At 42.0% G+C, this 17,126-nt stretch overlaps 1 protein-coding gene across 2 annotated transcripts in view; it reads right to left on the reverse strand.

Moving 5' to 3' along the window:
* Positions 1 to 919: 919 nt before the first annotated feature.
* eml3 (EMAP like 3) overlaps positions 920 to 17,126 on the reverse strand; it is a 40,422-nt gene continuing 24,215 nt past the window's right edge. For both annotated transcript variants that reach the window (XM_040181409.2, XM_040181408.2), the window contains 18 exons: positions 15,197 to 15,232; positions 13,897 to 14,017; positions 10,828 to 10,977; positions 9,687 to 9,756; positions 9,288 to 9,398; positions 8,532 to 8,627; positions 6,887 to 7,021; positions 6,494 to 6,632; positions 6,159 to 6,310; positions 5,926 to 6,051; positions 4,874 to 5,005; positions 4,693 to 4,760; positions 4,238 to 4,326; positions 3,842 to 3,939; positions 3,003 to 3,090; positions 2,820 to 2,918; positions 2,606 to 2,736; positions 920 to 1,707 (listed from right to left, as the gene is read on the reverse strand). In XM_040181409.2, coding sequence (XP_040037343.2) covers positions 1,510 to 1,707; positions 2,606 to 2,736; positions 2,820 to 2,918; positions 3,003 to 3,090; positions 3,842 to 3,939; positions 4,238 to 4,326; positions 4,693 to 4,760; positions 4,874 to 5,005; positions 5,926 to 6,051; positions 6,159 to 6,310; positions 6,494 to 6,632; positions 6,887 to 7,021; positions 8,532 to 8,627; positions 9,288 to 9,398; positions 9,687 to 9,756; positions 10,828 to 10,977; positions 13,897 to 14,017; positions 15,197 to 15,232 — 2,039 coding nt within the window. In that variant the 3' untranslated portion in view covers positions 920 to 1,509. The remainder of the gene's footprint in view (positions 1,708 to 2,605; positions 2,737 to 2,819; positions 2,919 to 3,002; positions 3,091 to 3,841; positions 3,940 to 4,237; positions 4,327 to 4,692; positions 4,761 to 4,873; positions 5,006 to 5,925; positions 6,052 to 6,158; positions 6,311 to 6,493; positions 6,633 to 6,886; positions 7,022 to 8,531; positions 8,628 to 9,287; positions 9,399 to 9,686; positions 9,757 to 10,827; positions 10,978 to 13,896; positions 14,018 to 15,196; positions 15,233 to 17,126) is intronic.

A 17,126-nucleotide genomic window follows, 5' to 3' on the forward strand; every position in this document is an offset into this window, starting at 1 on the left:
CATATACAAAAATGAACTACGGGAAGGAAGAATGAACGTTAAGCTTAACCGACTAAAATACTCAAACTAATCCAAATCAAAGTCCGGCATAAAAATGTGTTATTAAGTCCTGCTGAGGCAAAACGGCGTACACATCAAGAACAAAACTGTGACACTTTCACTTAACAGGAGATGTAGGTTTATGACAAGTAAGGACAGTGAGTAATATGGTGTTATTTAGCGTATGAGCACCAACACCACGATTGGTGGGCATTTTCTATTTGTATATATAAAACTTGCATTTTATATTGCCAAATAAATGATCGTCACTAAATTCTTTAAAAAAACATCCAAACATCCAAAATGAATACCTACTCATATATAAAGAGATTTTTTAAATCGTAGATAGCATCTCAATGTAGTTAATGTTTTAATTTGTAAATAGCTTCTAGCAAATTTAATTTTAGCAAAAGTTCAACATCTTTTTAGATCCTAAATATACACCTGAACAAACCTCTACCAGAGACATTTAATAAAATGAGCTTCTGTGTTAATGTATCAGTAATAACAATATAGTATAATACACATTAAACTAGAACTGGTCACTGCATGTTGAGTACTTTTGTTTCATTCATTAACATTGATTTTATGTTTTTGACTTAGCAATATTTTCTCGGTTCTAACAGAGTGTCGTCTTACAAATATTTGCAGTTTTACTACATTACCTCTGTCATAACAATGAAGTCCTCCTGAGGTAAGAAACCTTTTACTCACTCGGTTATCTTCTCCTTTTACAGGCTAAGTTTGTAGCGAGTTTCACTGGTTGAACGTAGTTGGGCGATCCAGATCCTTGTGTCCTCTCTCCTCGTTGGCTCAGTGCTCGGGATCAGAACACATACCTGAAGTAGCACTGCCCCCTAGTGGCAATTCACACTCAATACACTTTTCCGTTATTTATTGATTGCATTCCCAAATGTCGTCTTACAAACATAAAAATAGACTTAAGTAATCATTATCAAGTGTATTAATCTGCTGTTGGAAGAATTAATTAGTCAGAGATGCTAATAAATGATTTCATTGGAAAATGTTTGTCACAGTTTGTCTGATGCAAGCATGAAAAAAAACAGTTCACTGTCAGCTGAGATGTCAACCAAACAAAGAGTAGTAAAAACATTATGTACACATCTTTAAAGGCTGCGATGCAGCACTTTGGTAAGTTTGGTAAACGAGGTGGACTAAAACACAGGAATGTTCACTGAAACCAAAGCCTGTCACCATAGAGGTCTTGTCACAGATAACTACACCACATGACCTCACCACGTGTCATCAGAGCGATGGAGGAATCCCACAGTCCACTTTCACATGACTACAAGTAAATCTAATGTGGACCTGCCTCCCGGAGATGATCCCTCTACACAATCAGTATGAAACTATGGCAGCAGTGGCACCGCAAAGCCCATAACTGTGGCTGCCGTCTACCGTCTGACGCGCCTCCCCCCGCCCCTCTCTGTTTATAACGCAACGTCCCTCCTAGCTGGTGGCGGGCTCCGGGGAGCTGGTGGAGGTGGAGGCCAGCTTCTCCCTGCTGTCGCCAGGCCCGCCTCTGATCACCCTCCACTGGAGGATGCAGGTGTCCTTCCCGCCCATGGAGAGGAGGTGGGAGTCGCTGTGGGTGAAGCAGACGTTGGTGACGTGGCTGCCGTGGCCCTCGTACTTGTGGCTCGGCGCCTAGAGAGGGAATGAGAGGCCACTCTGTATGAACACGCAGTAATCTTCAGCAAGGGGGGGGGGATCAGTGAGGACACACCTTTGTGTTTACTTTAGCTCTTGTTTGTCAAATGTGTGCCATAGAAAGTCATGCTGAATGTAACTATTCAGTTTAGATTATAACGTTATTAAAATCATTAAAAATATTTTTCGGACTTTCTTGGTTGCCTAAAGCGGCCCATAAACCAATTTCAATGAGAAGGAAGACAATCCCCAAAAGAAAAGAAAGAAATAGAAATCCACAGCACGGGACGTTTGTGCACGCTGCAGAGCTCCTCACTACTCTTCACTTCCCCTACGCACGTGCTTTTTTACAAGCCAAGACCAATTTAAGGTACGCAACGAGCTAATTGTAAGCTACGCTTAAGTCACCTAGCTAACTGTACCGTAGCCGCTCAACATGGATCTGGTATTTATTTTTTATAAGCGTTAGCTATTAAAGTAATTGGAGCCCGTGGTCGAAATGAAACATAGCATCATTTCAGATAGTAACCCTATCCCAAATATGATATACGACTGCAACGTAAAGTCACGTTACTGTTTTGTTAAATGCAGGAGGCTCGCTGGCCTTTTTGGAATGCGAGTAACGCTCACTACAGTTCGGTTAACAGCCACCAGTGCCAATAATAACACTGGTTTTCTGAAAGTTACACAAAGCACCCCTACATTATTACTTAAATTATCCCGCATCAAGGAGTCAGTACTCACAATTTACTGATGGTGTCAGAGAATAAAAGGCTGCCAGATATAACTGTCATCATGTGGTGCAAAACAAGTGCCTCCTCTGGATGTTAAGTTACAGAGCGATACATATCCAACGTGGAAGGAACAGCCGACCTATTCACCAAGTGAGGTGTACCTTGGGTTTGGGACAGGGGTACTGGAAGAGGTGGACTTTACAGAAGTCGTCAGCCACGGCCACCATCCTTTCACTGTGGGAGCGACACAGCGCATTGATGTCCGTGCCATCAGAGCCCTCCAACCACACACCTGGAACACCACAGCAGCACAGGTCAGCAGTGCGACAGGATGCAATAACTCCAACGTGAAGATGGAGCGCTTGAGTTTCTCACCCATGACATGGAAGCCCAGCACACACGTATAAGAGGCCCATTCCCTGTCTTTACTCTCAAAGCGATTCCTCAGCAGTTTACACCCTGCTGCTACGTCCCCTGTGAGGAGAAGATTCACAGTCACAACAGTAGATTGTCAGGCTGCCTGAGGATTCACTTACTAAATGATAGTTGTTCACTTACAGTAAAGGATCTCATAGTCGCCTGAATTGGACATGATGTACTTTCCATCTTTGGACCAATCCAGGTGAGTTATGAAGCTGGAGTGGCCCTGATTGGATAGATAAGCAAAGGCAGTGTCACATGATGTTCTATGAACCAACTGTGAAATCAATGTGAGAGGATAAAAAAGGTGTTAATCTATACTTTCCAACAACAATACGTTCATACCTTCTCAGAGATTTAGTGAAGGGTTTGGCTGCTATTGATAATAGATTAATAAATGTCCTCACTTGTGTCTGATTTTTTCCAGAATCAAAAGTAACCTTCAGAGATTCCCCATCATAATGTGTTGTTGCCGACATGGATTGCCGATCATCTTTTTCTGTATTGGCTGATTTCGATCCGTTTTGTTTTGTCATAGCACCAGATAAATTCCAATATAGACTATTTCTATTCCCCAATGTCCTGGAGATTATTTGAATCAATCAATTTAATCTGAAGTCAGTGTCATGTCAGTGTGCTTTGTTTCATTAATCTATTTGCATAAAAACACACAATTCCAATGAATATTCTTTTCAGATATGGGAGTAAAACCAACACCATTGTGTCTGTTAATTGATTTGTTTCTATTGGAGCTTTGAGGCAAAGAGGACAACGTTATCAGCAAGGGAAAAAAGAGACTCAACTGACTTACACCTTAAATCTGGTGACATACTTTTCTTTGTTGAAGAAGAACTGAGTGGTTAGCACAAACAGGGATATACACCACTGCTGAACACAACAAAAAGCACTCACAGGAGGTCCGACTGGATTATGGGAAAAATCCCAGGGAACATTTAAGGATTTGATAATAAACTCACGTTACATTTCCCAAAGCGAGTATACCGCCGGCCGCTCTCAGTCACATTGTAGATGTAGATAAAGTTGTCATGGGATCCAACAGCTAAAAAGCTGCCGTCTGGGAACACAAGAGGCCATTCATGCGTTAAGGGGGATTTTCACAACATTTTCAGAATCAGGTCATTAAGTGAGTTAGTAGATACAAATCAAGTTTTACAAAAATCAATGTGAGATGATAAAATTGGAAAATAGAATCATCTTGGAAAAATACTGAAAAAAAAGATTTAAAATATATGTGAACAAGATCTTTTCATTAAGTGCACCAAACTGTTAGTTCAGGCTGATCAAACCTGGGCCTGCTCTTCAATCCTAGATTATGATCTTTCATGAGCAGTTCCACAATAGAGAGCGCTGACCTGGTGAGTATCTCATGACTGACAGCTGCTCGTTCCCATCAATGGACTCAGAGACCACCTCTCTGGTCAGCAGGTCAAGAACCATCCACCTGTTGGTCGGACAGAGGCATTAGTCACATGGCAGAGGCTGTAGATGTCCTCTGTCCTTTGATATCAACCTTTAGTGTACGTGTTACAGCTGATTAAATCAATATGATGTCATGTGACAATGTGATCCATAGTGATGGACCCACAGAGAATTATTACAAAGCTCTCTGAGCTCTCACCGTCTGAACATCTCACTCCTAGAGACTTAACATATTTCCCAAAAGTATCCTTTAAAATGTCTCTGTTATTAAATATACTGCATTTATTGATTTTTAACATGATTTTCATATAGCAAAGCGTTTGGTAAAGAATGTTTATGTATGATGTATTACATCTGTGTGTAATAGTGCTTTGTTATGCTGTATTACCTTCCTGTGCTAAGGCCGACTGAAACCACTGACCCATTGGGGCAGAAGTCAGCACACAAGCCGTACTCCTGTCAGACACACAGGACCAGTAAACTGTACATGTGTATGCACGGAAATCACAAGTATCAACGCGTTTCTACCAGTGAGCTGAAGGGGACTCAGAATGAATGGGTCCTCTTACCTCCAGTGTGATGCACCAGTCCAGCTTGTGTTCCTCTGTCTTCCACAAACACACCTGTCTGTCATGGCCGCAGGTGATGAAGATGTTCTGAGAGGGGTGTGTGGCAAGCCCCCACATCTCATCCATGTGACCCTGAGACGCACACACACACACACATACACACACACACACACACAATGTAGAAATGTTGAAATGTCTAGAAATGAAGTAGAAAGTAGAAATGAAAATGTCTTGATGATACGCGAATGTGCTATTGTAGATATCACTGCCACCATAATGTATATGGTAAAATACATTGTACTTTGTAATATATTACCAGAAAACACAGGTGGGATTAAAGAAAGGTATCTGTACCAGTTCTTCACAACAATTGATGGACGTTTAGACGGTTTTCCTCAAACACTCGCAAAGTAAACATAGCACAGATCATTAATGTAGCAGCAAACAACTATTGTTAGTGTAGAGATATAGATGAGTAATGGTTACCTGAGAAGAGAAAGAAGTCTCTGTGTGTGTTGTAATCTATGCTTGTTGAAATAACCGGCCTGTTGGCGCATGTGAGCTTGCCCCAGCTGGCTAGTTCGCGCCCACCGCTCTAGTATTGTGCATACACATGGACCTGCAGTGCCTACTCTTCACCCTTCACCCCTCAGTTACACACTGTTAAGCTCTGGCGTAACCGTCACTTACACAGATGTATTAGCTTCAGCCGTTGGATCAGAAAGCTAATGGGTAGCCTCTGAACTTCAAATCTTGCATTTTGACGTCTCGAATCACATGTTTTATTACATTACCAAAATAGCACTAACGCATAATATTATGAATTATCGTTTATATGTATTAGTTACGTGAAATGTTTTCTCAAGGTTCACAATTCCTTGTATTAACTTTATTAAGATTGAGCTTTTCATATCCTATGTTGTTCATCCTCGCCACAGCCTTTTGAGGTGTAGTGATCTCTGTAGCTTCTAGGAAACACGAGCAGTGCTTTAAACTTCTGTGTGTGTTTTCTGCGTGTTCTGTGTGTTGTTTTATTAGTGTTATTGGTGTACCTGTACTATGGCCACAAATCCATCAGAGAAGGTGCCTCTCAGGATGGCGTTACGGGTTGTACCAACTAGTAGCTCCTCTCCATCCACATCTGAAATGGTACGGACCGCTCCATAATTTTCTGGAATCTGGATAAATGATCACATTAATCAACAAGCGTAATTGAAATGCAACTTCACAGGAGCCCTCAAACACCCGCCTCACACACATGCACACACACACAGCTGAGGTTCACCTCACACTCTCTTTCGGGTGCCAGGTCGGCGCTCCAGCGGATGATCTTGCGGTCCTTCCCTCCTCCGCTGAGCACAGCGCCTCCTTGCAGGCTGCACAGGGTGAACACGCTGCCTTCATGGGCTCGTGTCTGTCGCATGATCTGAAAGGTCTCTGTGGGTAAATAAAGCCACTTTGTCAGAACGTATGGGTACCAAAAGAATGTTACTTTGGCAATATTATTAATGATGGTCATTAATTGCATAATAATGATTATTATGGATTCTTCCAAGTTTAAATGAGCTTTTTACATATTGGCATTTCGCCTTAAGGTTTATATTGATGTACAGTACTGACCTTTGGCTCCTTTACCGAGCGTTTTGACATCTGCAGCTGATTTGCCCCACGTGAGGATGTTTCCCTCAGAGTCTCCAGTCAGAACGTCGCCGGTCAGACTGAACACAAAGCACTGGATGAACTTGGGCTTCTTGTATTTCTGAAAAAAAGATTGTTTGTAGAACAATCATTGATCCATTGTTAGTACAGTTGATACATATTTGCTTTACTCTACTACACATTTCTATTTGACATTTGATAATATTTGCACTATTTTTGATCTCTTTGTCCTCTTTACTTCCCTTTTTAGCCACAAACTGAGGAAGATACTAGCTTCAACTTGTAGTACTTACTCATACTCTACTACAATAATGTGGGATACTAAATGGACAGGTACACCAGACTGTGTCTCACCCCAAAGATGCCTTGCTTCTTGGTGAACTGTCCCGCACTCAGTGTCCAAAAGTAGACGTGGGACTTGCCACAGGTGATGATGTTGGTGCTGTCGTTGGAGTTAAACTCCACGCAGAACACCGCCTCGTTGGTGTTCTGGACAGACAACACGCACACAAACCTGCTGTTAGCATGATGATGTTTATTGACAACTGTGTGAATCAAGTCTATGTCACAACGTCTGGAAAAAGGCGGAGATGTAATGTTGTGCCTCCTAAAACAAAAACAGAGATAAAAGAGGCTAAAAAGCTTTGACCCATGAGGTCAGTCGCATTCAAGTCATAATTGTCATCTCTATCATCAACTCTTTACATTTGACTAATATTTCACAGTCCTGTGAGTCATTTGTCATATTAAATATTGATTACTTAAGAACTTAATAAACTTGATGCATATATTTAAACCTGCACATCAATATTCTTATATTAGCAATGGATCAAATGAAGTGTGTGGTGAAAGAGGAATTACCATACAATTATGCATTAATTATTATTCATGAATTCATTAATTATCCATCACTATGCATCACATTGTCACATGACTCACAGTCATATTGATTGAATCAGCTGTAACACGTACACTAAAGGTTGATACGAGTTTTTAAGCCTCCTTTAGTTCATTGTACAGAAGCATCAATTCCATACAAAAAGCTCCATTCATGGCTGAGCCGTAAAGGGCATGTGGACTATTCCACTGCTATAGGGTGGGGGTGGGGAGGTATAATTATCTGGTTCCTGTTGGATGTACTGGTTTGTTTATACAGTATCGGTCAGCACTGAGGCGCCTTTCCACGCTGATCCACACTGGATACATTCCACAAAACAGACGTTCAGCCCATTCAAATCCTGATGTGACATGATACACAACACCCACCTATGCATTGCCACTACTGCACTACGCACACATACTGTACGTACATAGACACAGCTGGACAAATTGTTGTTACATATATGAAACTGGACAACTTAATAAATCCATTTGTACCATGTCATGATAGCTTGTCTGGAAGGAGGAAATAACGAACCTTTTCCGCCCGAGCATCACCTAAATTTCACTCACTCTTTTCTGGGTGGTGTTAGTCGGATTCAACAGTATCAGACGATCAAAAAAAGATGTTGAACCTTGCGATTTGGCAAACCACACTGGGCTTTCACGTAGGTTTGATTTTAGATGTTGGTGATTTTATTTCAGGCAATTCTCAAAATGCAAAGGGTTTTCATGTGTCATATTGATTTATTTCTTCACCAGTAATATAAACTAAGGTTAAAGTTGCCTTTATTTTGACGAGGTAAGGCTACTTTCAAGGGAGACCTTTGATTTCTCACCTCACACCCTCCAGTCTACCCTCTACAGATGTATTTACTCTATGTTCTTCCCATGCAGTTTGGGTGACACTGTCTTTCTGTCACCATATTTTCTCAATTGTGTTATTTTGTGCATTTGACCAATATAATTATATTGGTGTTAGTAGTCAACTAAGATGAATGCAACTCATTGTGAGGAAGGTTAAAAAAGGTTTTCCTTCTGAATAAAGCTGGAGATAATAAGCGGTATCATTCTTTATTCATAGGCCTGTTAGCTTAGTGCACTCCTGGTAGTTCCTCACCTTGACCTCTGCGTGCCTGGTCCCCTTGTTGCAGTCCCAAACCGACAGCATGTGTTCATTAGAGTCGTCGATCACACACAAGAACGCGCCAGAGTCCTGGAGATGACATCGGGAACGAATAAACTCTGTAAACTCTGTGTAATGTAAGTTTCATACTGCTAATTGACTAGTCATGTGATACTCACCGTTCAGCTGCTCACTCTGAATACTGTAGTTGTTCATCTACTTTAAGCTATCATCAATAGTGCTGTATTCTTGGGGTGTCAGAAAAATCGAATACAATAATCCCTGACAGGGAGAAATTATGTGAACACCACCTCGGGTCGAAACAAAATCACAGAAAATCTGCTAAAACATCGTCCCAACACAACTGTCCATAGGAATGACATAAGTAAAGTTTTGGGAGGTTGGGCAGAGCTTTTTTAATAATGAATGTATTACAGAATAACTCAACTCTGGAAATGTGGCCACCCAAGCAGCACCATGAAACCCAACACATCCACCAGCAGAGAAAAGTAACTAGAATGAATTTCTAAAAAGAAAAACAACATTTCCGTGGCATGTTTTATCAGCCGCTTAATAAACAAAACAGTTGTGTGGTTCTGTTGTACTGATAAGTTTAGTGCCGTAGAACCGTCCAACAAACTGAATGAATGAGGAAAGGTAATGGCGCTGCATTCGCTGGGGAATGGGGGAAATAGTCTATTTCAAATAAAGACCTGGGTCTCGCTGCGGCTGGAATAGAAATCTACTCACAGCAAAGGAAAAGGCAACGCATCCAACTCCCCTCTGGAAGGCTCCCAGGCCGATCTGCTGGAGGGTGACCAGGGTGGTGGAGTCCCAAATGTGAACGCAAGGATGCAGGGGCTAATGGAAGCAGACACACACACAATTTACCTCCATCTGTCTTAAACAGCTACTGCGACCACTTTTCTTTGGAGAAAAATAAATGAAACTGCTCTTTTAGAATGTTGCTGACTGGTCATATGCAGTTGAAAAATAAAATGGAGAAAAAGACTGTATACCTGCAGGGCTGTTACTAGGGTTACATGAGATGTCTGAGTTGTGGCATGTAGCAAACAGAAACACAGTATATAGAAATATGAACATGGTATATGTAGTCAATCGGAGCACTGGTGTCCCAGCAGCACTTACCTTGCCGTCTTTATCCACGCCTGCTGTCTGGCCAGACGCCATGCGCACCTTGTCAGGGTGGAGCGTCAGACTGCAGGAAGAACAGTATTTAACCAAATAAATAAAAGGCTTTTGGACAAAAATCTATTCAAGTAACATTCATTTACATTCATGTAATTGTATCCACCATGTCAAAATAATGAGGACACTTGTATTAAAAAAGGCAGTCTGTAACGTATTCATGCAGTGAGACATCTTCTGGTTCTGTTCTCCAAAACTATATACTACCACAAGTCAAAGGGCTCCATTCAGTTACAGTGGAGGAAGTTTGCAATCAGCTCCATCCAACAAAGACCCCATGTTTTTGTTAGCAGTGAAATAAGCTGTAGCATCTGAAATATTAAAATCTAGCAATAGTAAATGTGTGAGAACATGGTTTCCTATTTGTACATCAGATAACACAGTCCCTCTCCTCTTAGCTCTGATTTTGGTCTTCAAAAAAGTTGGAGAAAAATATTTGGTTGTTCTATGTTACCGATATGATGGTGTAAAATAAGGTGATCACATGGGACAGATACATATGGACAATTTTAGGCAGGTGGTTAAGGGTGAGAATTTCAGCAAAACTACTTAGTAAGATTGGGGAAAGATAACGGTTTGTGTTGAAATAAAGATGTGGCCACCCAACTTAAGTAGTGATAGGCTGTTTAAAACCAAAGGTACTCATTTTCACTGAGTCATTCATACAGTTTTTCTGATTTCTTAAAAATAATTTTGGTGTTTGAACTTTCCCCACCGACTGCATTCCTTCCCCTTATGCTTTGGACGATATAAACAAGGTAACACAGGCTGTGTAGACCAGGGGTCCCCAACCTTTTTGACTCACGGACCGAATTCATGTTAAAAAATATTTCACGCCCGGTCTTGAAGGTGTGGCGGATAGGGGCAATATGTTCAGAAAAAAAGTTAAATGAAAAAGTTTTACCAAGTACAAAGTGGCCTGTGGACCGGTACCAGTCCATGGCCCATGGGTTTGGGACCCCTGGTGTAGACCCTTAGGCTACACCAGGCTAAATGCATTTGGACCAGCTCTTCCATGCAGACGTGTGTTTAATTTGATTGTATCCTTCTATGCATACAATATAAAACCTCTTTAACTAACCAGCGGACGCAATCGGTGTGCTTGTCATAGTGCCGTTGAGTGCGGTTGTTGATGTGGTAAAGCACGACAACGCAGGCGATGAAGAACACTGCCTCGCCCGATGGAAGGAAGTACAGGTTGTCCCGGCAGTCGCGGCCCCGGTAACCATAGCTGGTAGGGCAGGGTCAAGGAGACATTTGTGTCAATCATGGTGCATTACATCAACAATTCACCCAACAATGGAAACTAGATCATTATCAACTATCCGAATGTCAACATCTGATTTCGGTTGAACGGCCTCTCCCTGAAATGTCTCCTCCAGCTTCACAACAAACTTTTATTGTGCCCGAACACATACTGAACAATTACAGGGATATTTTCAATACAGACAGTTGAATGCAGGAAAAGAGCACACAGGGATATTAGCATTCTCTAAATGAAGCTCAGGCGAAAATTCAGTCAGGAAGACTGGTTTGTGGCTGTGCCGTTCCCTGGTGGCCTCCTCTCTTCCTGGGGGCGCACGGCCAGCTGATTAGGGGCGGGTAATACCAGCCAACCAGACGTGGGTGCCGTTACCGTAAACCAATTGTATCAGGGCTGGCAAACGTTAAAAACTGTTCTCCGCTCTTTTGCGGTCAGTTGTCATTTCAGCACGCACCAAAGGCGAACCACCCCTGACACCTCCAATCTACAGCAGAACCTGGCATATCAGGAGATTGGAGCTTAACTTATTCTCTACCACCACCACCAGTTTCTGGACTCCCAAAGGGGGCAATATGCCTCATCTCGGCTCGGCATCACAGCCCCTGGTCTATCCTGCGGCAGAATGGAGTCCAAGGAACCAACTTTCCTGATGCTAAACTCAGAAAAAACAGAAGTTATCTTGATAGGCCCAGAGCGCCTTCGAAGCCAGCTGTCACGTGATACAGTTTTTGTGGATGGAATTGCTCTGGTACCCAGCAGCATCGTCAGGAATCTGGGAGTTCTCTTCGACCAGGATATGACCTTCAACTCGCATATCAAATATCATAGCATATCAATATGCCCAGTCGCACCTGGATGGAAAGGGTGGCTCTGTGAGAATAACCTTCTTTGATTTCTCCAGTGCCTTCAACACCATCCAACCACTGCTGCTGAGTGAGAAGCTGCGGGTGGTGGGGGTGGACTCGTCCACCGTCTCCTGGATCACTGACTACCTGACAGGCAGGCCACCGTTTGTCCGACTGGGCAGCGTGCTGTCTGATACAGTTGTCAGTGGTACTGGAGCTCCACAGGGAACTGTTCTGTCTCCATTCCTGTTCACCTTATATACCACTGACTTTCAGTATAACTCGGAGTCCTGCCATCTGCAGAAATTCTCTGATGACTCTGCAGTGGTAGGGTGTATAGGAGATGGACGGGAGGAGGAGTACAGGGCAGTAGTGGAGGACTTTGTGGTGTCGGCGGGCAGAAATCACCTGCTCCTGAACGTGGCCAAGACCAGAGAGATGGTGGTCGACTTCGGGAGGAAGGCGACGGCTCCGCTCCCAGAATGGGAGAGGAGGTGGCCATGGTCGAGGACTACAAGTACCTGGGTGTCTCCATCGACAACAGACTGAACTGGAAGACAGACATCAACCTACAGACATCAACCTACAGGAAGGGGATGTTGTGGCCAGTGCTTTGTACTTCGCCGTGGTCTGCTGGGGGAGCAGCATTGGAGCCGGTGACACCAACAGACTTAACAAACTTGTTAGAAGGCTGGCTCCATCATTGGCTGCAAACAGGACAGCTTGGAAAAGGTGTTGGAGGGGAGGTCACTGAAGAAACTGTTATCCATATTAAATAATCCTGACCACCCCCCCCCCCCCCCCCCCACCACCTGCTACAGGGACAGCGGAGCACGTTCTCCAACAGACTCCTTCAGCTCTGCTGTCACAAGGACCGATACAGGAGGTCATTCCTGCCCAGTGCAGTAACACTTTACAATAAATCATCCCTGGCTAAATAATGACAATAACAACCCTGTACTGCTGTGATGTTGCTGCTCTTCCTCTTCTCCTTTTACAAATTAGTATTATTGTCTCTTTTGGAAGGTTATTCTTTTGTTTCAGTTTTAGTTTATTTTATTTAATTTAATAATTTAATATTTCTATCTTATTATATTGTATATAATGTGTATCTTTTTATTCTATTTTCTTCCCTGTACATGCTGCTGTGATACCAAAATGTCCCTCTTGAGGGATCAATAAAGTATCTCTATCTATCTATCTATCTATCTATATAAAGAAGACTTCAAGGACTGCCTATTTTCATCTACGTAACATATCAAAAATCAGGAACTTCCTATCTCAAAGTGATGCAGAAAAATGAGTTCATGCGTTTGTCACTTCCAGACTACATTACTGTAATTCTTTGTTATCAGGCTGCTCTTGTAAATCTCTTAAGCCTCTCCAGTTGATTCAGAATGCTGCAGCACGTGTATTAACAAGAACTAAGAAAAGGGATCATATCACTCCTGTATTAACTTCTCTGCACTGGCTCCCTGTTAAATCAAGAATAGATTTTAAGGTACTTCTCCTCACCTACAAGGCACTTGCTGGTGAGGCACCGTCGTATCTTAAAGAGCTTGTAACACCTTATTGCCCTACAAGTAGGGGTGTAACGATTCATTCACTGAATCGATTAATCATTTTGGTTTTTGCAAACACGGAGGTGTTCTAAATAAGTCGGTCGCTGTTTGTAGAATATGTAGAAGCCAAATAAAAAACAACGGAAACACGCCGAATCGTTCCGGCCATCTACTAAGGCAGCAGCTTGGAAGGGTTTTTTCATTTTTTGGGGAGTTTTTCCTGTGCCGATGGTGGGTTTCGGGACAGAGGATGTCGTATGTGTACAGACTGTAAAGCCCTCTGAGGCAAATTCGTAATTTGCAATTTTGGGCTATATAAAATAAAATGAATTGAATTGAATTGAACCAACTTTGCAATATAAATAGTTATGCCTGAATGAAGCAGTGTTCAAATTCCTACAAGTGTATTTGGATTGAAATATAACTGTCCTGAATATAAAGAAGAGGCTGAACACTGCTGTGACGTTCTCGAAGGATACACCCAGTCCAACTCCAGTCTCTCAGAGGGGGGCTCCATCTTCAGGTCTTCATAGTTCTGGATGTTGGAGGGGATGTACATGGTTATTGGCCGGCCTCGGATGAACATTTTGATTGACTGTTCTGGAAAAGAAACAAAGCAGAAGACCAGGAATGTATTGGTGATACACAGAGAGGCAAACAAGTGTATCATTGTTTATTTCCACACAAATCGTCTTCCTTCTTCTCCTAACTACCATCATTATACATTGTGAATTACTAACTACTGTCCAGGGTATGTACGTGCAGAGAGAGCCTTTACTATTTCAAAAATGTAATGTAAGTGTGTAGTAATTATTTTTTTTATCAAAAAAGTGCCTTAAATGGTACTTCAGTAACTCAGTTTTTCCAAATGAAAGAGTAGCAGATTCGAAGAACTTGCAGTAGTCAGTTGCACAAATATCAAGTAAGCTTTTCCCAAGTGAGAAAAAAACAAACATAATCTTGATCCAGTTTCTACGTCTCATTTAACTTCAAATTTCTCTCCTGTGTTTATTACTTGAGATCAGACGCACCGCTAGTCCATTTTTAAAATGGTACTGAAAGTATCAATATTTTCGTCCTGATTTATGCCAAGCACTCTGAACACCAGCAACATATATTATGTGTTATATCATCTAACTTACTGTTATGTCCTTCTTTTGGCTTGAAACGTGTTATTATTAGCAGTAACATAACAGAGAATTGTGTATGTTCCATCTAGCATTTAGTGGTTAGTGTCCTCTAGTGAAGTATCAGATTGAACTGAATATTTGTCATTTAAACATATGTTGGACGACAACAGTGGCCTTGGTAGTGTAGAAACAAAAAAGGCACCCTTTGGAACCAGTGTACGGTTTGTCCATTTTGGGCTACGGTAGAAACATGGCGGATTCTGAGAGGATCCACTCCTTCTGTACATATGACTTTTAGTTTTAAGCCAATAAATACACAACAGCTTTTCCACTTTAAAACCACCTTGTTAGGGGTTTTATAGTCAATTTCTTTAATACATTCTAAATCCTGCTAAATCCTACACACTGAATTTCAATCAATTCAGTCAATTCTTGTCAGTTTAATAGCTAGATAAAACCAATGCTGTCTTTATAACTGAGTGTATCTCACTGTAGAAAGTTGTATTAGTTACTGGTCAGCTGGCAATAGAAAAGAAAATGAAACTGGTGCAACAGTGAATGGGTTATTGCTGCAAAAGTCCAGCCTACTCTGTTGATGCTTTGTGTAAAAAAGAGCCATAGACATACAGTAAAGGGACAGCAGGTCTACCTTGGCTGTAAGTTCCTCTTCTGGATCCGGGGGGTCCTGTGTGTGAATGAAAACATGAGGTTAGGCAAACAAATAAACGCAGAGATCCTCTATTTCAGACATAGCTGACCTAACATTAACATTTGTATCCCGTAGACTCTATTCCCATTCTTTTACAGGATTCATTGTTGAGTTTTGGATTTGAAGCTGGGCTATATTTTCCTTTTCTTTTGGGGAATTCAAACATAGCTCTCTACCCTTGGCAAAGGTTGTGTTATTTTATGCTGGGGGGGGGGGGGGGGTTGAAGGCAAGCAGGAGGGCTGCGCAGACTGAATAGGACTGCTCAGACTCAGGGTTTTTAAATATCTGTCTGTCCGACCATAAAATGGTGGTAACTGGTACGAGGCCAGAGAGGCACCTCAAGAGACTTGCCAAGACAGGAACGTCATTCGGGCAAAAGTGAGAAGGAAACAGTAGAAAAGAAGAAAACCTAGTCTCCCCTTTGGGGAGGTCACTGGATAACAACACTGTCTGATCACGGTTCATATGAGAGAAAAGTTGCTGGAGAATAGTATCACAAATAGTAGAATCCTCCATGTCACTTTCCGTCGCCAGCGAAAGGCTTCGGATTAAGAGGGTTAAAAGACAGACAGTCCGTCTGTCCAATGAGAAGGCTCCGTCCTCTGCTTCCTGCTACAAGGCCCTACCCTTTCCGTAAGAAGTTAATGTCCTTGTGTTTTCCTATTTGCCGTTGTGTTTTGCACTTCAGGGCCACAGTAGGAACGCTGAGAGACGCGTGAGGTAATAAAAGTCCGGCCAAAATAGTCTTTGCTTCAATTTCTTTTTCATCTGCAAAAAGGTTGGAGGGAAAATGTTTTTTTCCTGTGCTTTGCTGTTGTCATACTAATTTTGATCACAAGAGACTAAATTGCACCACTACCCCATTTACTAAATATGACTAAAAACAGAATGCTCTTTTCTATTATAAGAGCTATAAACAACATATATGTGAGAAATGTGGGCCAGCTTTGCTAGGAGGTTGGCTGTTAACTTAATTGGAGCCCCGTTGACTTAAAAGGACAACTTGCCACTGTGTAGCCCAAAACTCTCCACTGTCAGGATAGCTAAAAAGCTAGCGACTTTATTCAACCAAACAAGGATCATGGAGAGAGACCGGGGCAGAACTTGACAAAACTGTCTTTTTGGCAACCTGCTCTGTAAAGCAGACCATCCATCACTCTGTCAGGCAGGCTGAAATAGTGCGGCACCTCGATAACCACAATGGATATGATTACAACCAGCGCTTAGGCCCAAAACTGCCCCTTCAGAGTTCGGGTTCACAATAACTCACATCAGACAGATAGTTCAAATGTCCTGTCGAGTGACACTTCTCATCGCATAAAGGAAAATAAATATGCGTACCATCATTAATAAATAAATGTATTTTTGGTTGTTGATATACTTGTTTTTATTATTATTATTATTATTATTTCATGACTAGTAGCAGTCCATCTGTTCATTGAGATATTCTTTAAAATAATTCATCTATAACAACAGTGTCAATCACATCAACGCTTGTGGAATTTTCCACTGACATCAATTAACGTCAAACGACAGAAATGTGAGAGTGAGTGTCCCCTGACTCTCCGCACTGTAGGAACAAGGCCAACACAGGACTAACCGTAACCAAACTGAAGGCCTATGCTCATAAAAATATACGCTAACCACAAGTGTGGGTAGTTGGAAAACGGACTCATTCTTACACAAATGACAACATGTGTCAGCCAGGGAGAAAACTGCATGTGAACAAGGACAGACGTGTTGTTCTCTGGCCTTGACCACATCAAAGTCAGGGAAACTTCGGAGAAGTCCCTGATTATATCAAAATCTTTTAAGCATGTTTGTAAGGATTGTATATTGTACTCATTTTACAGTGCGCACGATTTGGGA

This window comes from Gasterosteus aculeatus, chromosome 7 (genome assembly GCF_964276395.1).
Source record: "Gasterosteus aculeatus chromosome 7, fGasAcu3.hap1.1, whole genome shotgun sequence".
NCBI classification, from domain to species: domain Eukaryota; kingdom Metazoa; phylum Chordata; class Actinopteri; order Perciformes; family Gasterosteidae; genus Gasterosteus; species Gasterosteus aculeatus.